The following is a 21,726-nucleotide window of genomic DNA, read 5'->3' as shown; positions in this document are numbered from 1 at the left end:
GACTGGCAAGCCTGGCGAGTTATTTAAGAATGTCTTTAGACATAAATGGCTCCAAGCAGTCATATCACTTTCTTTCCCTGTTAGCCTCAAGAAACAATGATATCTTCTACTAAAGATAATACAGAGAATTGCTTTTGACACAAACATACATGCAGCCTCACCTTGATGTCCACACTGTCAAACTGTACCAAAAAGGGGTTTCCTTCTAGGCAATACAAATGAATTCATCCTGTACTTGTTTTAAGGTAGGATTTGCAAACGGATCTGACAAAAGATGCATGTCAACCTGTAAATACTATGGAACTTGGTCTACCACCATGAATACGGAATCTGCCAACTGTTAGCTGCCAGTGGGAGAAAGTCTGATCTGGATCAGATATAGCATCATTTCTATTTCTGTCAAACTAAACACAGTTTCTGGCAGTAAAATTTATGGTGGTGTTTGGGGCCAGACGATAGAATCATAGAATCATAGAACCTTAAGGTTGGAAAAAACCTACAAGATCATCTAGTCCAACCGTTCTCCCATCACCATTGCTACCACAAGCTACTAAACCATATCTCGTAGCTCCTCATCCAGACACCTCTTGAACACTGCCAGGGACAGTGACTCTACCACCTCCCTGAGCAGGCCATTCCAGTGCCTGACCACTCTCTGAGAGAAAAAGTTCTTCCTTATGTCTAATCTAAATTTCCTCTGGTACAACTTGTGGCCATTTCCTCGGGTCCTGTTCAGAGAATTGGAAATTCCAAAAAATTCCAAACCCCTCCTCATCACAATCTCCCTTCAGAAAGTTGTAAAGTGCAATAAGGTCTCCTCTGAGACTCCTCTTCTCCAGACTGAACAATCTCAGCTCCCTTAACTGCTCCTCTAAGACCTGTGCTTCAGACCCCTCACCAGTTTTGTTGCCCTTCTCTGGGCACGTTCCAGGCCTTGATGCCTTTCTTGCAGTGAGGGGCCCAAAACTGAACACAATTCTCGAGGTGTAGCCTCAACAGTGCTGAGTACAGGGGGATGATTACCTCCCTGCTCCTGCTGGCCACACTATTTCTAATGCAGGCCAGGATGCCATTGGCCCTCTTGGCCACCTGGGCACACTGTTGGCTCATGTTCAGCCAAGCACCAATCAACACCCCCAGGTCCCTTATTTCTTAACAGGCATCCAGCCACTCAGCCCCAAGCCTATAGCACTGCACATGGTTATTGTGGCCAGAGTGCAGGACCCGGCACTTGGTCTTGTTGAACCTCATCCCATTCAACTCAGCCCAGTGATCCAGTCTATCCAGATCCCTCTGAAGGGCCTCCCTACTGTCAGGCAGATCAACACTACCTCCCAGCTTGGTGTCATCTGCAAACTTACTGAGGGTATACTCAATACTTGATTCTGGTTCTGGGGACAAAATTACCTCTCCTAAAGTGCCAGGACAGACTTCTTAAATTTGTACGAGTTTTTAATGGATGCTGATGTATTTTGTGCTTTCTGGCACAGAATCTATGTGAATGAATGAACCTGCCAGCTCAAAGATGGACAAATCCCTTGGATCCACAGCAATACACGGCAAAAATCCACGGCAGAGCCTTCACTTTCCCAAGGTAATAATGTAACCACAAGGACACGTAATTGTCGAATTTTTCTCCTTCCCCGCTCTCTAAACTTACACTGTTTGCGATGGAGCACTTTCTGGGAAGAGGAAACTTTCAATTTCACTATCCAGGATGACAAGAACTCAGCACACCATTTCACAGAATCACAGAATCACAGAATCACAAAATCACAGAATAGCCTGGGTTGGAAGGGACCTCAAGGATCATGAATCTCCATCCCCCCTGCCACAGGCAGGGCCACCAACCTCCCCATTTAATACTAGACCAGGCTGCCCAGGGCCTCATCCCATCTGCCCATGAACACCTCTAGGGACGAGGCATCCACAACCTCTCTGGACAGTCTGTTCCACCACCTCACCACTCTCTCTGTAAAGAACTTCCCCCTGACATCCAACCTAAGTCTTCCCTCCCTCAACTTAAAACCATTCCCCTTGTACCTGTGGAATGTCTTTATGCTGTTTTTCACATCCCACAGTCAAGTTCAGTTCTGCCTGCGCCTTTGCTTTCCAGATACCACGTCTGCAAGTCCGGATGGCATCCCTGTACTGGGATTTGCACGTCTTGCAAACATTCTCAGGCTAACAGGCTGCTGGCTAATCAGCATCTCTATTTCCTCTGGGGAAAACTTTGTGTTCTCATTACAAATTGACACGCACACTTCACATGAAATTTTGATTTGAATCACTCCAGCCACTCTTGGGCATCTGTAGTTTCCCATCAGCTACTCTAACTTTTGGGGGCAATGGACAGACCTGAGCTCCCTCAGGAGAGAATGAAGAGGTTTATTCTACCCTAACATGTCCCATCCCATCACCTGACTTCTTCCCAGAAATTATTTAGAGATACACAGCCCAAGTGCTCTGACATGGTTGAGAAGACCATGCACCATCAAAAATCCTGGGGCTGGATGCCTATAGTAGGTGCTCTGAATCTGTCTCCTCTCAGGAGTGAAACAGGACATACACAAATATACTTCTGCAACTGCTGACAGATTTCAGCGACCACAACTCAATTTGACTTCCTCAAATGAAATCTCCTGCAAATGAAAGGATTCATCCCATCAGTAGGCTTGCTAAGATCTACTAGTAATTTCACATTTACATACCATCTTTGATTTAAAAGATGACACATTATTAGATGATGCTTGCTGGTGTGAAAATAGAGAAAATTTCAGCATCCAGAAACATTGAAGCCTCTGGCTCATTTTATTTTAATACCTCAGTTTTCTGAATTAAGTTAACTCCTCTGCTAATAGCTTTATAAACATATGTACGCGTAGGCCTGGTGATACACTACATCAAAGTATAAACTGCATCATGCTTAGTTTCCCTCTTAAAATAATTAAAAATCTGTTTCTGCTTTGTGAATCGATTTCCAAATTCAGACCTAGCTTGTTTTTGCTTTATACATTGAACTTCCCACTTTCTCTGAAGAACATCTAGTATCCAACATTCTGATTAAAGTGATTGCTCATGATGGGGTTCCTAAGTGACCTGACATCCCACCACGGGATCTGCAGAAATTAAATTCTGCAGAAATGAGTAGTCTTGAGGTACCTCAAATATACCTGCAAGAGTCGTGTTTTCTATTTTCTTAGGAACTTTTCCTCTCCATTTGTTTCCAGTGCATGATGGCACAGAGTAGCTAAGAGATCATAACTAGTTTTAAGTGACAGTCACTCTGCTCTAATTTCCACTAAGAATGAAAAATGCACTACTCAGCACTCCAAAATTTATATTTACAAGAACCTCATCAGTATGATTGAGACACATGTGCGTGTCTGTATGGGCACAGAGAGGGAAGGAGTGAGGTAAGAAGGAATTCATGACTAGAATGTAGGAATAGACAGGTATAAACTCTATTGGAAAGACAGGCAGGGAAGGAGAAGAGGGGGTGTTGCCCTCTACAACTATGAGCTGGAGTCCATGAAGCTCCACTTGGGGATAGATGAAGAGCTGACAGAGAGCTTATGGGTTAGGGTTAAAGGGAATGCAGGGGAAAGAAACGTCATAGTGAGAATCTGTTAGAGCCTGACTGAGAAGACAGAGTGGATGAGGCCCTCTATAAACAGATAGGAGCAGTTTCACATTCACAGAACATGGTCCTCGTGGGGGACTTCAACCACTCTGATATCTGTTGGAGGGACACACAGTAGGACATCAGAAATTGAAGAGGTTCCTGGAACGTGCTGATGATAACTTCCTGGCAGTCTGCTGAAGATCCCACTGAATGGAAAAGGGGAAACATAACCCACATTTTCAAGAAGAGAAAGAAAGAAGATCCAGGGATCTGCAGGTCAGTCATTCTCACCTCTGTGCCAATCATGGAAAAGATCCTCCTGAAGGCCTTACTAAGGCACAAAGAAAATAAAAATGAGGTGATTGATGGCAGCCAATATGGCTTCACCAAGGACAAGTCATGCCTGATGAACTTGTTGGCATTTTATGATGGGGTTACAGCGTCAGTGAATAAAGGAAGAGCAACTGACATCATCTACCTGGACCTGTACAAATTGTTTGACACTGTTCCACATGACATCCTGGTTACCAAATTGGATAAAAGGATTTGGTTGATGAACCACTCTCTGGAAAAGGAATTGGCTAGATGGTTGTACTAAGAGAGATGTGGTCAACAGCTCAGTGTCCAAGTGGAGACTGGTGATGAGTGGTGTTCCTCAGTGATCAGTGCTGGGACCAGTGTTATTTAACATCTTTGCAGGAGACATGGACAGTGGAATTGAGTGCACCCCTACCAAGTCTGCCAACACCCCAAAGGTGAGCAGTACAGTTGACATGCTAAAGGGAAGGGACAGAATCCAGAGAGACCTGGACAGAGTTGAGAGATGGGTACATGCCAACCTCATGAACTCAACAAGGACAAGTACAAGGTCCTGCACCTGGGTTGGGGAAATCCCAAGCACAGATACAGGCTGGGCAGAGAATGGGTTGAGAGCAGCTCTAAGGAGAAGGACTTGGGAGTGTCAGTTGAAAGACTCAGTATGAGCCAGCAAATGTGTGCCTGCAGCCCAGAAGCCCAACCGTATCCTGGGTTGCATCAAGATAAGTAGGACCAGCAGGGAGAGGGAGGTGATTCTGCTCCTCTACTCTGCTCTCGTAAAACCCCACTTGGAGTGCTGCATCCAGTTCTGGGGCCCCCAACATAAGAACATGGAGTTCTTGGAGTGGGTCCAGAGGAGGGCCACAAAGATTATCAGAGGGCTGAAGCACCTCCCCTACAAGGACAGGCTAAGAATGCTGGGGCTCTTCAGGTTGTAGAAGGGAAGGCTCTGAGGAGACCTTATAGCCCTTATAGCAGCCTTCCAGTACCTGAAGAAGGCCTGTAGGAAAGCTGGGGAGAAGCTTTTTATAAAGGCAGGTAGTGACAGGATGAGGGAAAATGATTTTAAAAAGGAAGAGGGTAGATTTAGACTAGGTATCAGAAAGACATCCTTTACTGTGAGGATGGTAAGAGACTGGAAGAAGCTATCCAGTGAGGTTGTGGATGCCCCCTCCCTGGAAGCATTCAAGGCTGGATGGGACTTTGAGCAACTTGGTCCAGAGGGAGGTGCCCCTGCCTATAGCAGGGGGTTGGAACTAGATGATCTTTAAAGGTCCTTTCCAACCCAAACCATTCTATGATTCTGTGATTCTAAGAAGGTTTTGTTGCCAGAAGGAAAATAGAGGTAATACAATTATAGCTCCACTCCCTGATGGGAAGAGGAAAGGAGCCTTTCAACAAGTCATGCCTTAGTATCCTCAGAAAAGAGCAAAATTTTCTGGAGCATCTCACTGAGTTCCTAAAGAAGGGACAATGGCAAGAGTATTGCTCCCTCTCTCTGCCTGTTTTGACCATTGATGCCAAAATGATGTCTTGGTCACCAGCAGCAACACTGAAGAAAACCATTTTTGGCCACGGGGACCCAACAGACAAATGTGAAGAATAAGTAATTCACAGGGGGCCACAGTAATCGTCATTAAAACCAATCATCTGCCAAGGGTTATGAATACTGTAGTGTCTCAAACATAACTTTGCTCTCTGCATTTGGCATGTGGCACAGTTCAGTACCTGAAATAACTGCCTGTGCAACTCTGCAGCCAGCGATTCCCAACCATTTCTGAAAATCCTCCTTCCTGGCAGGCTTCCACAGAGCAGGAGCCCAACACCAAGTCCTCCCGCAGAAAATCACCAAAGGAGTACATCACAGAGGCTGCATTTTGTTTTGAGCGGTAGAAACAACACTTTCAGATATAGATGTACATGAGATTTGAAACAAAGCCTTCTGAGATTAGGTGTTATACTCAGGTTTACTTAGCGCCTTTCAGACAGGTGCCATAGGAAACCAAATCCTGGCTCTAGAGACCTAGCAAATGCACTCACAGTGGGAATGAAAGCATTTACTATTTTCTCCTCGTAATCTGGTACGTACTATATGGAGCACATATAGAGCATTTTTCTTCCTATTTAAAGTTCATTATAAGCACTTTATGCGCTGAGAAATGCTCTGAGCACACCTATCAGATTTTCAGTCAAAACAGCTTGGTGTCTGGTAGGGGCTATAGAACTGGTCGATTTATTTCATAAAATTTTATGTATAAAGCAGCAGTACCCATGAACTTAATGGTCAGAATATAGAGTCTACAGGGGTAATTTTTATTACAATTTATAGCAAGATTACCCATACTCCACAGTTTTCAGATTTTATTGAGATTTTATGGGACTATATGGCTAGAACAGTTAACTGCACCCAGCATAGCTATGGTTCACGGAGAATGGGAATTGGCACTGAACACAGTGTAACTAATCTACCATAGAATATTAATTGCTATGATCCCATCAAAGGCAATATTTAAAATCATTTCACCAATCAAATAATTTGCCATAAACCTGTGAAAGAATGGTGGTATGTAGAAATGTAAAGGTGAGAGTGATTGCATGAATGGAATGCATGCACATATTTAAAAATCTCTGTCATTGGGCTGTATACAGAAACATACAACACCATTTTATTTAAACAAAGGACTTTTCTTATTACAAGCTATTTGAATGTTGTGATTCTTATCTACAGAAACACCAAACTACTGAAACTACTGAGAATTAAATCACAGCATAAAATACACAAAAACTGAATCACTAGAAGTTAACAGGGAAGATTAACTAAAATATCACGAAGCCCCTACAAAAATAGTAGCAGATCGCAACTAATGCATTTCAACAGTCTGAAGATATTTTAGACACCAGAAAGTTTCCAGTAGGTTGGTCCAAGTCACAATAAAACCCAAGGCAGGGATAAAATAAATGAGAAGTTTTATGCGTATTTCAGCTGGATCCAAATTTGTGGGATAAAAGCAATTAGATCAGAACAATGCTGGTGAGACCACAAAACTGAAGGACCAGAGGCATCCTGGTACTGAAGACAAAGAAATAACAGCTTCTAATAGGTGTAGGGACTCAGGACATGTTGAAATGGCGTTCCTAATCCTCCTTATGCTTGGTTTCACAAACAAAGCTGGAATACATACTTACCTCGCTCCTTTCCCCAAACCTAGTGCTAACAAGAAACACATGAGGCTAAATCCATTGCTGATAAATGTTAAAAGAGTGTGCTTCTGTGGTGAAAACATCTATACATGAAGCTAGTGAGTCAACAGATCTGACTTTCTGTAGAAGACTGTCATTCAAGCTTCTTTGTCTAAAGCTTCTTTCTCAATTTAAACAGCAAAATATATCTTGCAACCTGTATTTTTACTCTCCGTTCTGGTGAGAATTACTGTTTACTCTAGTTCTTAAATATACACACCATCTCCAGTGACATGGACTCCACCCTGAAGCCAAGCCTGTTTCTCTCCCAGCCTAGCCTCTGCCAACTAGCTTCTCCTTTCCAAGAACAACTAATATTTCTTCCAGACGAACTGCAGGAACAGAAGGAGAGATTCAAGCTGCAAACATTTTGGGGGGTAGGAAGGCGGGGGCAGACAGGTTGGAATACATACAGACCCAAAATATTTTTGTGTCCAACAACCAAAAATTACACTCAACTAGGTCCACCCTGATGCAACTCAAATCCAAAATCCACTGAAATGCAGAAAGAATCATGAAACAAAAAAGGCAATGTTACCAGTTTTAATCAGGAGTCTCTTTCACAGCAAAATTGATACAAGCAGACCATATAATCTGATCTGTAAACATATGGATGGTTCTTAAATTCCTAATGTTGTACTACAAGTTGCATTTAATTTTGTGGAATAGACTTTACAGTAGATGGAAATATAGCACGTATATTTATATAAATAGAGTAGACGGTACTTTAAAAAACAGGTAGTGGACAACATACTCCAGTTTTAAGCCACAGCAAAATCTGTAGCAACAGGTACTACATTTCCTACTTATAAGTTAGGAATATGGCATGTGTAAGCTGTGAAGATATGCAATCCAGGTATTCCTGCAGGACTATATCCAAATGTAGTAGCATAAAAACAGGTCACGCCAATGTCATTGATGCTTATGCACGAGAGGTTGAAGTTGAAGTGGAAAATCAAAGTTTATAATATTTTGAATGCTGGATTTTGTAATTGGTTCTGTGTTTTGGCAAACCTACAGTTCCTAAGAGTGAAAAAACACCTGAATCTGAAAAAAACAAAACACCAAAGTTGTGCAGGTCCTTGGTGCACCATCACCAGGGGGAGCTTCTGAAATGCCCTTCAGTGAATGGAGTAACTCTTCTGAACTATGGAGAACAATTTTTAGGGATACTATCTTTCACAAAATCTGCCACTAGAGGGATGTGATTTGCTGGTAGTACTCATGGATATCATCTGAAAGGAAAACCGTGGAAAGACACAGAATAATGGGACTATAGTTTGCAGGGGAATGTGTTGCTACCCAGCCAGGCCATGTTGCTCTTCTCTATCTGAGTCTTTCCTTGTTCCCTTTCACACTACAAATTCTGCCTGGATCCCTTTGCTACCCTGCTTTTGTCTCCTTCCTCTGTCTCTCATATCCTATTTTTCCTCTTGAGCATATTCACACCGCCATAACCCATCTCACCACCTCTCCTTTTCTCCCTTGTTCCCTTTCATCCTGTGTTTTACCCATCCTTTCCAGCTTCCCAGTAAGGTTTCTCCTTGCCTTTCCTCAAGCATTTTTTTTTCTTGCTTTACCCCTTAAGGAGACTCTGATTTATTTATTTTTTTTCAGAGCTCTGAATCTGTCTGGCTTTCTGCAAATGCTTATGAATACTAAAGAATGGTCAACAGTCCAAACCAAACTTGAGGTTCATGGCTCAATACCACAGAGGTTCTAGAGTTTTGCACAAAAAAAAAAAAAAAAAAGGAAAAACAAAATTTTTCAACATAGAAAATGCTATGTTTTTTCCCTGTTCTCAGTCTCAGAAAGAACAGACTAATTTTCTTGAAATCAAAGAAATAAAAAGAAGGAAAAAAGGCACGGCCTGAGGCAAGAATATAGCATGAAAAATGCTAGCCTAAATGGTTAACATATAGACAAACTTCATGCAGCCGAAGACAAGGCTTTAATGGGAACTCTCAGGCAACCTTATCCATAGGTGTTGCTACCTGCTGTGCCTCTAATTACACATTTTAGCAACACACACCATTGCTGAACAGGGAAAAAAACGAAGTGAGAAAAGAGTTTCTCCTGGGATTTTAACAAGCTGGAATACTTTAATATGTAATAATGCCTACTGGTCATAACACACAAAAAAATCTTCAAATCTTTTTCAAAATTTTTGATGACAGAATAATAGTGACCACTGAAGGAAGCAATCTTCATTCCTTCATCATGTTATAGGGGCTGAGGGACTCGTGGCACCCAGGAACAACTGCATGGCTTCCATCCCCCCTGTGTCCTGACAGCCTTAACTTATTGCCTCACTTTGTGTATACGGAATAACCTAAGGATTGGGTTGTGGGTAAGCTGGCAGTGCAGGGGTAGCATGTAGAAACATCAGCAGCATGAGAGTATCAGGAGGGGAAGTCTCAAAGATAATAGGAAAATATGTGTCTATCTGCATGTGCATGTGATTAGAGTGTTTTGGGATCACATAAAGGTGTTAGAAATGTGTAGGTACTTACAGAGACTTCACACATGCCTGCTCTTACATTACCAGCATATATCCTGAATGTATAATCCCTCATTACCTTCTTACTATATATTTTTAATAAATACCCAAAATACGGATTCTGATTTTGGTTTAAATCAGGTGAACTGAGAGGTTTATATGCTGAAACAAAAATCAGTCTGACAGAAGGGTGCTTTTGCAGCAAAGCCAAGGTTCCTGTTTCTCCTCCTGAAACATAGTAGTGACACAGGACCTGATGGGACACTCACTTCTGTGCCTGGTCACCTAAAGGAGTAATCCTCCTCGAAAACAAGTTATGGCATGTGGGAGACTGGGAAGTGATTAAGGACAAAGAATGAACAACTGATATATCCACCTGGACTTTGATATGTTCTCATACAACATCCTCTCCTCTGGAAAGACATAGATTTGATGGATGGACTGTTCAGTGGATAAGGAATTGGCTAGATGTCTACTTCCAAAGAGCAGCAGTCAATGCCTCTATGTCCAGGCAAAGAACAGTGACAAGGGGTGTCCCGCAGGGGATCCTTGCTGTTTAGTATCTTCACTGGTGAGACAGGCAGTGGGAATATAGTGCATACTCAGCAAGCTTTCAGATGCCAGTAAGCTAAGCAGTACAGATAACACTTTGTAGGAATGAGATGCCAAGCAGAGAGAAAGCAGGGCAGCAGAGTTGATGACAGTATGGGACAGAAATATTAACAAGAGATGAAACAGAGCTGCTAACTCAAAGAATCACAAGGAAGGATAATAATAAGTAAAGTAGAAAAAAAGAAGAGGTGAAAAGAGAGGAAGATAGATGATACAAAGAAACAGAGATTCCTTTTGCTGAAATAACGAGAGTACTCAAACCAGAACATGAAGAAGAGTCGATTTTACTTGAACTGTCTACAAAGCAGTTGTTGGAAGGATAGTTTTCTTGGAGAGAGAGGTGGACTTTATGGTTGCCATAAAGCACTAGGAGAAGCAGTAAGCCATCTGAGTAAAATACCTGGAGGCAGGGTTAAGCTAATAAAGGAAGTATGGGAGGTTAAAAATGAAAAGGTTCCAGTAAAACGTGGGAGGAACAGAACAATTCAGCACAAGGAAAACTGGGATCTGAGAGGGAATAACAATGGAAAGTATTTCTCTTTATTTCCCATCTCTTGCATTTTTCCCTGCTCTGAACCAGGTTGCACTTAATTTTGGATAGTTTTACCACTGAAAGTGTATCTGCTCAGGAAAATGCCTAAGTTTTATTCCAACGAAAAGAACATCAATACAAGCTCATGTAAAATCTAACAGTAAGTGCTGCCCAAACACACTCTTGTATCATGATTTAGATCCAAAGCAACAAGAATACATAAATTATGGAACCAATGTTGCTGATGCTATCAAACAGATAACCTCAGCAGATGACTTTGATTCAGCGTGCACGTTTTTTGTTTCAGAAAATGATTAACATTCATGTAAATGACAGAAGTAGTGACTTCAGATGTTTCTGAACCTACATTTCTCCCTCAGTTGGTATAGAGGATTAGTAGTCAATTCAGTTTGTCAAAGATGTCTTGTTTGCCTCAGTCCATTTACTTCTTTAAAGCTAATTAAGAGAAGTTAGTTTGTGCATTTATGAAATTTGTTTAATCAGTTATTTCATGCAACATCACTGTTACATTTATATTGTTTTACATTAAAAAAGAGAAAAATACACTCTAGCAAAAGATGACAAAAGATGACTACCTAGAGCGGACTGCTGCCCATTATTCTTCTACTGTATTTATTCATATTCACCTGAACATTTCAATCAAAGTAATTAGTGAAAGCAAAATGGGTACAATTGACGAGAAAAAAAACAACACCTTAATTCCTTCTTTTCCTTTAGCTTTAATAGGTACTGCAGGGCTGGTTAATGGTCTCTGCCAATAATAGTACAAAAGAGAGATTGTCAGGGCAGCTCAGGAGGCCTGGAGCTCGTGGGCTGAAATCCCTACAGCATATTAAATTCTGGAATTTTGTTGATGAAGCCAGGGTAGTGAATTTCCAACTTTTACAAGATCAAGAGGTCCTTCACATGGAGGAGAGTACTACCAGAGCCAAGCAGCACCTCAGAAAAGAAAACACATGGCAGAAATGCCGGATGAGCTCAAGGTCAGGTGCTGCTCAAAGCTCCAAAACCAAAATACAGGCTAAAACTGATTTTTTTAAAATTTTTTTTAATTTTTTTTTTTTTTTCCCAGACAACATGGTGAAACGTTCTGCTTTCATTTATCACTTCTTGACAAAATGCCACAAGGTCCTAAAACTGCATAATTGTATGAACTGTACTAAAACTTCTTAAACTGTCATTTTGAGGCTTAAAACGAAACATGGATCTGCTTTGAGTTTTGTTTCTATGGTTTAAGCCTGTAAAAAGGAAACACCTTGTACTTGAGTACTGAAGGAATGGGAGGAGAACCACAGACTTATGGACAACAGAACAGTACTAAACATCAGAATGACCAATCACTGCTGTATATACGTTAACAGAGAGACATGAGAGTTAAAAGAAAACATCTTTCAGCTGCGGGTATCTGTTCATTATGCAATTAGGTACTCAAGAGACATAATGCGTTACTAAATGTCCCGTAACTTCATAAGCCCTAAAGTGAGGTTATCTGTCAGTAGCTTTCCTTTCCGCTTCAAGCAATACCTCATTTCAGGGGAGAATTAGCCATATTTTATACGCCCATACACAATGAACCCTGAAATGAGTATCCCTCATTCCCTACCTCATGTTTCCATTTCTGTCACTAATGTCCTTCTTTATAAGGCTGTACTTTTCAAGGCATTTGGGCACATCTGTTTTCTCTTTTCTACCTCTATTCATTATATCATCATCTCTAACAATTTTTTGCTGCATTGGTAACTGATACTTTCTCATTTTTTCTTGCTCTCCATCTCCCCTTTCTGTGTTCTTTGGACTCCTCTCTACAACCATATCTGTCCTTCTGGCATGTGCTTTCCTCCTCCCCTCACACCTCTATGAGCCTCTTATATCCTGTGTCTGCAAAATTCATTCCCAGCACTTTGTGTGGTTTCCTTCCCTCCTGCTGTTTAATCTGGAAGAGGCAATTTCATTCAAAATATGCCACTCCTCCAGCCTAATAAAACCTACCTCTCTATGTACTACTGCTCTTTATTTCAAAAGCCTTCCCTTCTCACGTTCCAAGAGAACAAGTGCTTTCTCTTTGATGGAAACAATCTCTCTGACTCTCCTTCCCACTCTTGTTTTTTTGAGCTCTGTATCATCTGGTTAGTTTTTCATGTCCTTCGATGATATTCTATACACTGTCATTACTCTGTTGTCCTATTTCTTTAGTTCCTAGGAATGATCTATTTCTCACAGGACAAAACTTGACATGAGTTGTCTAAGCATCTAACATCACAGCTGACCTCAACTATTTTTTTGGAATTTATTTTAAAGAGCACTGAGGATAAGACTTCTAAAGGTCCTCCATGAGTAGCTGAAGTAGTATGTCACTTTGGCAAATGACACAGCAAGCTTGCAAACTAACAGTTTTGTAAGGCTGTTCTGTTTTCTTCATACAAGAATGATTTTACAGATACCACAGACACACAAAACCAGTTCTACCTTACCTTTGACGTGGCTTCTCCCATCCTCCAACAGTGGCACTACTATAGTGTTGTTCATATTCCCAGGTGATCTCACAGCTGTATAGACAACAGGTACCGACTGTACCACAACGGGTATACGGTGCACGTGACTCATTTTATTGGACTGCAAGTTCATGGGGCTTGAAGGTGGAACTGGATGGATAATGTGCAAAAATTGCTGACCTCCGACACCAGATGCAGAAGCCACAAGAGGACCTGGACTTAATACTGATGGTACAGATGCTGCTGAGGATACCGACGTTATTACTGTGGGTGATGAAGCTGGTCGACTCGAAGAAGAAGAAGTAGAAGAAGGGGAGGAGGCTGATGTGGTCATGGAAACTGGTGAAGATGAAGCTGCTGTAGGGGACGACCTGGCTTTGTTTATTGATAAGTCCACTGGTTCAGTCTGTGTTTGGAAATGATCTGTAGATAATGAATCCTCTGGGGGATCTGCCTTCATGTTGTTTAGAAGCAAGGGTACAGCTTCCATATCTGGGTAGTTGTGGACGTTTGGAGACTGTTGGGGAAGGATAGAAGGACATATTTTTAGTTACATATGTGGCTAAAGGCAACATAAACACCCAATGTGTCATCTCCAACAGAGATGGTCCCCAGTATTTTTTAAACAACTTTTCAAATGCTTGAAGACTGTAAGTTCTCCTGCTTGTCCTCTTTCTTCTAGACCAGGCAGACCTTGCTTCATCTTTCTATCATAAGTGACCTTTAAAAGAACAAGCCTAGTCACTTGTTCACTCTTTGCAGCAGCAATTCTTATTTGAGTTAGAACATCATATATATTTTTTCTCATTGCTATACTTTCTCTTTTTGGAAAATTTATTTTATAAGCTAATTAAGAAAAAAAAATCTTGATTTTGCAAAACAGCTTTGTGCTGTAGGCTAACTCTTTCAAAGCTAGTTGGTCTAAGTTTATTCTAGAACGGTGACACCTGTGATTTTTTATAGCTTTATTCCTTATTTTCATCATCAATGTGGTTAACAGAATTTTTGGATAATAATACTGGGCCAAAGATAGATCCCTGGAGAAGTCCATTTGATATATCTTCCTTTCATGACAGCACATTATTAATAACTATCCTACAAAAATATAACTTCAAGCAATTTGCAATAGGAAGAGCAAGAAAGGAAATGCTCATTGATAACCCAGTAGTAAGAGAACACTTAATATATACCTGGCACAACACTGCAGCAGTGCTTCTCTGCAGGCACACTGCCACAGTCCATTCCCTATTGCAGTATGGAACTCAACACAGATCAAAAAACTTACCAAGCTACTTCAAATTCTGATCCAAAACAATTCTTCCATACACAGATCTAATAAGCCATCTTTTTATGGTACTTAAGCAGCTCCAAATGCATTCCCTCATTCTCCAGACCACGGTATTTATGCAATTTCTAAAAATATTAAGGCAGACGCCAGAAATATTTCAGTTCACCCACTCTAGGTAGGCTAACAATCAAGCAAACTATAAATTTGATTTGGGATTTTTATAATCTGCTATGGTAAATATTTTCATTGAGAATCAACATTTTTGAGTCAGAGCCAAATTTCATCACAGAATGAACTTCAATTGCAAAAGGAAAACAGAAGCATTAATATTAAAAACCATAAAAACAGCAGCCTAAGTGGGTATTTTCCCTAGCATTATGAAAGATGAGATGTTTAGTAGACCTCATCCATTCAGTTGATTTAGGTTTGTTCTTGGACCTAACACTTCCCTCCATTTGAAAGCAAGAACATCTCTGGAACAGCACGTCTCCTGCTCTATTCACATACAAATCAACTTAAAACAAAGAGACCCCAATTCATCCGGCCACAGACCCTGCTGTTCTGTGGTAATAGAAATAAAAACAAAAATTCATTTATAAAGACAATGGGGATTTCTTCTTTAAAAAGAACACAGCATAAAGAACAGGTCACTTTTCAAAGCATGTAACAAATGCAAGTGGCAAGGTCGTGAAAATTTCTTCTTCTTCAAAAAGGTAGAAGAGTCTGTAATTGCTCAATGACTATTGCTTACAACTTACCCTGTATACTGTCAGTAATGAGATTCAGCATTAGGTACACTGGATGTGCAATGATAAAGACAAAACCATAAACATACATAGCACAAAGTGGGTCATATTTTAAATCTTGACAACAGCTGACAGAAGTCTTACACATGCAATGGGCAAGCAGCCTCGGTCTGCTTAGCTAAAGAGACTGGTGGCAGAGGGAAGGCAGGGTGGAAAGGGATACCCTGCACACCATACGCAAAACCTTTAGAAGATGTTGCCTTCAATCATATATCATAAAGGCTTGAGTGAAAGGGGATAGATGGGATTAACCCATATACAGGAGAGATGCAAGATTCTCACGCATCCCCTTGTGCACAGGGCTGGTGGGCAAGGGTAAGGTACAGCATTTAGAAGCAGTACGAATTGCCAGATCCTGGTTGAAGAAGGGCAGATAAATGGACAGTAAAGGAACCCGTGCATGTTGATCCAGGCTGCTTCTGGGTGCATGAGGCAGATTTCAGTGACAGTGCTGCCTGCCTCAGTAGTATCAGGACCCCAGACTTGTACGAAGCCAGTGCCACCACTGCAAGTGCAAGCAGGAGAGATAGAAGTCACATTAAGCATTCCTTCCATGGATGAAAAGTCAGTTGCCTTTGAGATAAAACATACTTCATGTATCACCACAGACTTAAAGCTCTTTCTTCATTTGTTGTATGGAAAATGAAGTAATTACATCTACTCTTTTGGGACAAAAAAAAAAAAAAGAGAAAAGTACCAGGTAACAACAGGCTACCATGTAATTCACTTTCTTTTTTAGCAGTCTTTATATATTTATTTTTCCTATCACACAGTCCCTATATTATATCCGCCTTTCATTAGTACACTCTCCATCTGGTTTCTGGATCAGTCCTTGTACATGATTGGGGCTGCTATGTACTACGGTAATACAGTTACTATTACTATTTCAGCCTTCATTAGTAAGATGAAATTCACGCTGCCTTCATCAATATCTACACAGAATAAAACTGGTTTGTGCTCCTATACCCTCCTTTCACTGGCAAAACTCTAAAAGTAAGATTGCCTGTGCTTTCATACACTCCATCTGTAACTGAATTCAGCTGACATTACAAAACACAGCAGGATCCTTACTAGTAACAGTTTGTGCCTCCTTTGGCTTAAGATAAAAACTGTAAACAAATGAGTTATATTTTGTACTGACAGTAGTCAATGTAGACACTATAACAACTTGCACTCTGACAGTGACCTAAAGATGATGGAGATGTTTTTCCAAGATCATGGATTTTAGACTAAGATGCCTGAGCTCTATTTAGTATCACAGAATCATAGAGTCACCAAGGTTGGAAAAGGCCTCCAGGATCATCCAGTCCGACTGTCCACCTATCACCAGTAGTTCTCACTAAACCATGTCCCTCAGTACAACATCTAAAGGTTCCTTGAAAGGTTCCTTGAACACCTCCAGAGTCAGTGACTCCATTGCCTCCCTGGGCAGCCCATTGCACTGCCTGACCATTCTTTCAGAAAAGCAGCATTTCCTGACATGCAGCCTGAATCTTCCCTGGCACAGCTTGAGACAATTCCCACCAGTCCTATCACTGTTACTGAGAGAAAAGGCCGACCCCCAGCTCACCACAAACTCCCTTCAGGTACTTGTAGAGAGCAATGAGGTCTCCTCTGAGCCTTCTCTTCTCCAGACTAAACAATCTCAGCTCCTTCAGATGCTCCCCATAAGACCTGTGCTCCAGACCACTCACAGCTTCACTGCTCTTCTCTGGACACATTCTCGGGCCTCAATGACTTTCTTGTAGTGAGGGGCCCAAAACTGCATACAGCACTTGAGGTGCAGCCTCAACAGTGCTGAGTACAGGGTGATGATGACCTCCCTGCTCCTGCTGGCCACACTATTTCTAATGCAGGTCAGGATGCCGTTGGCCCTCTTGGCCACCTGGTCACACTGTTGGCTCATGATCAGCAGAGCAACAACCAACACCCCCAGGTCTGTTTTCTGTACAGTCATCCAGCCACACTGCCCCTAGCCTGTGACACTGCCTGAGGTTATTGTGGTCAAAGTGCAGGACCCAGCGCTTGGTCTTCATACAATCATAGAATCACAGCATGGCCTGGGTTGAAAAGGACCACAATCACTTAGTTTCAACCCTCATGCCATGGGCACGGTCAACAACCGCTAGACCAGGCTGCCCAGAGCAACATCCAGCCTGGCCTTCAATGCCTCCAGGGATGGGGCATCCACAACCTCCTTGGGCAACCTGTTCCAGTATGTCACTACCCCCTGAGTGAAAAACTTCCTCCTACTATCTAACCTAAACCTCCCCCATCTCCGTTTAAAACCATTCCCTTGTTCTATCACTATCAACCCACATAAACAGTTGTTTAAACACCCTCCCACTGTGTGAAACAGTCATTGCTGTGGAGACTAGCTTCAGAGCAGGTAAGACTGCACTGGGGAAGGGACCTAAAGCAAAAAGGCCAACTAAAAATCTCTTTTTAGGGGTTTTTTTTAGTGAACCCAACAAAAGCACTGTGCTGGTGCTGGGGGGCTAGCAGCTTGTGGGCAGGCTGCTCAGCCAGCAGGAGTGGAGCTGGCACTATCCACTCTTACCTCTGAGCTTGACCTTGACCCTTTTCTGCAAGGCTAAAAGCAGCCCTTGGGAGAGCAAAAGCTAGATTCCGCTCACCTAGTGTGCCAGATAAGAAAAGGTAAGAAAAGGTGTTACTGTCTACCTATAACAGGGAGGCAAATCAGAGTATGAGCGCTGTCCACACTGCCCATTACTGCAGCAGTAGGTGTGGGAGGTGGGTCTTGTGGCAGGATGCGTCAGTGTTATTGTCTTTGCTCAGGAGACTGCTGTCCTACTGACAGACCCTGAGACTGCAGGTTCAAAACATGGTTTCTACCAGACAGTGGGCTTGCCCCAAGAAGACTGTGGCAACCCAGATGAAGGGCCTGCCTAGAAATGTAGCGGTTCAGGTCTCTGGCTGCAGGGAGTGTCTGAGCCTGCTGCTGCTGGGGGAGGATGGGAAGGATGCCACCTGAGTGAGGTGTGAGCAGGTGGATGAGTTGCTCAGTGTGGTGGTAGAGGTTATGGAGAAGGTAGAGAGATTAAGAACCATCAGAGAATGAGAGAGGGAGACAGACTGGTGGTGTGACTCTCTGCAGGAAAGGTGCAGAGATTGCACCCCTCAAACTGTAGTGGATCCTCTCCCCTTGCCAGAGTCAAACCAAGAGAGCCTACTGGAGAGGAGGAATGGCAGCAGGTCCCAGCTCAGAGACGCAGGCGGTGCCCATCCTGACCTACCTCAGGTGCCTATTTCGGGTCCTCTATGTAAAAGGTTTGAAGCCCTGAAACTGGAGGGTGAGGTGGCTGAGAATGAGGTGGGAGGACTGCCTCCAAGCTTTTCTAAGGAGAGGCAGTCGGTTCCATGCTTGAAGACTGCCTCCTCCAGTAAAGAAAGGAGGGTGATAGTCATAGGTGGTCCCTTCAGAGAGGAACTGAGGGCCCAATATGTCAGCTTGCCCCTACACGTAGGGAGGTGTGCTGCCTCCCTGGGGCCTAGGTCAGGGATATTTCTAGAAAACTTCGTAGTCTGATCTGCTCCTCTGATTATTATCTTCTATTGACAGTCCAGGCTGGCAGTGATGAGGTTACTGACAGAAGCCTGAGGACTATAAAAAATGGTTTTAGGGGACTGGGGAGGTTAGTTTATGGAGCAGAAATTTCACTAGAAATGAGCCTAGGGGAGCAGTAATGGGATTAGGGGTGAGGCGAGAGGCTCAGCTGAAGTGCATCGACACCAATGCACGCAGCATGGACAACAAACAAGAAGAGTAGGAAGCCATTGTGCTCCAGGCTAACTATGACCTAGCTGCTATTACCGAAACTTGGTGGGACCACTCCCATGACTGGAGTGCTGTGACGGAGGGCTACAAGCTCTCCAGAAGGGATAGACGAGAAAGGAAGGGTGGTGGAGTGGCCCTCTATATTAAAGACTGTTTTGATGTTGAAGAGCTTGGGGTTGGGAATGATAAATTTGAGTATCTGTGGGTAAGGATCAGGGGGAAGGCCTGTAGGGGAGATATCTTGGTGGGGGTCTGTTATAGACCACCTAATCGGGATGAAGAGAAGGACGAGGCATTCTATGAGCAGCTTGTGAAAGTCGCGCAATCTTCAATTTCCCTGATATATGGAAATACTGGAAATGTTGGAAATATTTTTGTTTGTTTGTTCGAGCACTGCTTAGTCTTGGTAGTGCCTTTTTTCTTTTTTTTTCTTTTTGCCTCCTTCCTCTTGTCAGTTTCAATTCATTAACCCCTTTTTAATAGACACCAGCAATGAACCCACTTTTCATCGTGAGGGTGTTGAGTAAAGGCTTACAAGCTGTCATGTTATTCTCAACTTATTGGCAAATTATCAAGGCCATAATTACTTGTTGTGGAATTATGTTCATATATAACTACCTAAGGGCATTGATGGAGACACCTGCATAGTACTGTATGCAATGTGGTATGGTCTGAATTTTGACATTTACATCCCAGATGGAATGGCTAATTTTACGAACAGCACAATGTTCAGACCAGTCTCCAGGCTTCCTTATCGGTTTGTCAGACGGTTTTTGAATCTTGAATTAATACTCATGTTGGGGTGCGTGCTATTGCTTTCCTTGATTATATTCCTTTACAAAGGGAAGGAGTCTCCTCCAGAACCAGAGAATGCTGACTGGCAGGGAATATGGAGAGGTTCAGGAAAGATCTTAAAAGCAAGGTGACCCGCAATGTCATGGGATTTTACTCTTGAACACCTGTGAGATCCTGAGAAACTAAGTCAGTATTTGAGTCAGGGACAGCGCGGCTTACATAAATCTAAGGAGGTACAACTTATTTGGGGTTTGGCTTGTGCTTACAGCACCCTATATAATACTATTCTGGAGAGAGAGAGTTTCCGAGCTGAGGTTCAAGCCAAAATGGAGAATCTCCAAGTCAAATCTGATCAGTTACAAGAGACACCAGTAACAATATCAGTTGCTCCTGTGGAAGGCAAGAAATGGAAATGAGTGTCCACGCGTCTAGAACAGAAAAGAGAAGAAGCGGAGGAGGAGGTGGAGGAAGATCCAGGCGAGAGGCCCTCCTCAGAACCACCACCATCGCGAAAAGCAAAAGGAAAAACTAAGAGACATGCAGAAGAGACTGATGATGAGGACATCCTTATTACTACCCGTCAGCCTCTGAAGATGACTGAAATCCAAGGCTCCAAAAAGGAGTTCACACGGGACCCGAATGAAACTCTCGTTTCCCAGTTGCTTCGCTGCTGGCACCGTGGGGCCAATAGTTTGTTTCTAGATGGTAATGAAGCTCGCCAGCTAGGAGCCATTGCCAGAGACCCAGCTATTGACCGAGGAATTAGTCGATGTTTGGATGAGTTTTCCACCCTTTGGGAACGAGTGTTAATAGCCATGAAAGAAAGGTATCGCTTCAAAGACGGCTTGAAGCCTGTGATGAAAAGATGGGATACAGCTGAAAAGGGTATCCAGTATTTGAGGGAAATGGCTGTGGTGGAAATGCTGTTTGACTCTAACTTTGTTCCTAACCACCCACGACAAGACCACAATCCTGAGAGAGTGAGGACAATGCCTGAGATATGGCAGAGACTCACAGCAACAGCACTAGACAGATATGCCGGTACACTACTGTCAGCTAATGACAGATACCGGGAACAAGAGAGAATACCCTTAGTTTTTGAATTGATTCTTACGCTCCAAAACTACGAACAACAGCTACCCTCAACTCACGTTTCCATTGCCGCCATCTTACAAATAACGGACCAACTGAATGAAATGCAGGAGCAAATGTCTCTACTGATTAATCGTGACAAACCTGTGCCAGTATCAGAAATACCTGCATTCTCCACCAAAAAATCTGTCATGGAGTTAACGAGACCTATTTACGCCTGTGACAGGGGGCGGTAGGCCCCTGCCCTCCCCTCCCCAGCCCATAAAATGGGAAGGAAGGGAGGAAAACAAAAACAACGGCAACAATCTATGGAGGAAACTTATTTTACTAACTATGATATCAGAATGCAAGATAACACAATATAATACAATCTGATTGAAATTGAGACTAATAAATCAAATAAAATAGGAGAGAGAGAGAGAGTTCCTGAGACTGATTCAAACCTGAAAAGCTTGGAATAGCCAGAAAAGCACCCTCCAGCACCCACTGCCAGGCAGTAAGAGACCGCCCCACCCAGAAGGGCCAGATCCCATGACTTCTGTAATGTATAGGGATAGGTGCCTGGAATTGGAGCATTAACACTTTAACTCCTGGTACACTACACGA

The 21,726-nt window shown here is 42.6% G+C and overlaps 1 protein-coding gene across 3 annotated transcripts in view; it reads right to left on the bottom strand.

Moving 5' to 3' along the window:
• KLF12 (Kruppel like factor 12) overlaps nt 1-21,726 on the bottom strand; it is a 216,711-nt gene that overhangs the window by 102,277 nt on the left and 92,708 nt on the right. For all 3 annotated transcript variants that reach the window (XM_031557832.1, XM_010728732.3, XM_010728733.3), the window contains exon 4: nt 13,320-13,857. In XM_031557832.1, coding sequence (XP_031413692.1) covers nt 13,320-13,857 — 538 coding nt within the window. The remainder of the gene's footprint in view (nt 1-13,319; nt 13,858-21,726) is intronic.

Source organism: Meleagris gallopavo, chromosome 1 (assembly GCF_000146605.3).
Source record: "Meleagris gallopavo isolate NT-WF06-2002-E0010 breed Aviagen turkey brand Nicholas breeding stock chromosome 1, Turkey_5.1, whole genome shotgun sequence".
Taxonomy (NCBI): Eukaryota; Metazoa; Chordata; class Aves; order Galliformes; family Phasianidae; genus Meleagris; species Meleagris gallopavo.
The sequence above is the reverse complement of the archived record's forward strand: the minus strand, read 5'-3'. Positions and strand labels throughout refer to the sequence as shown.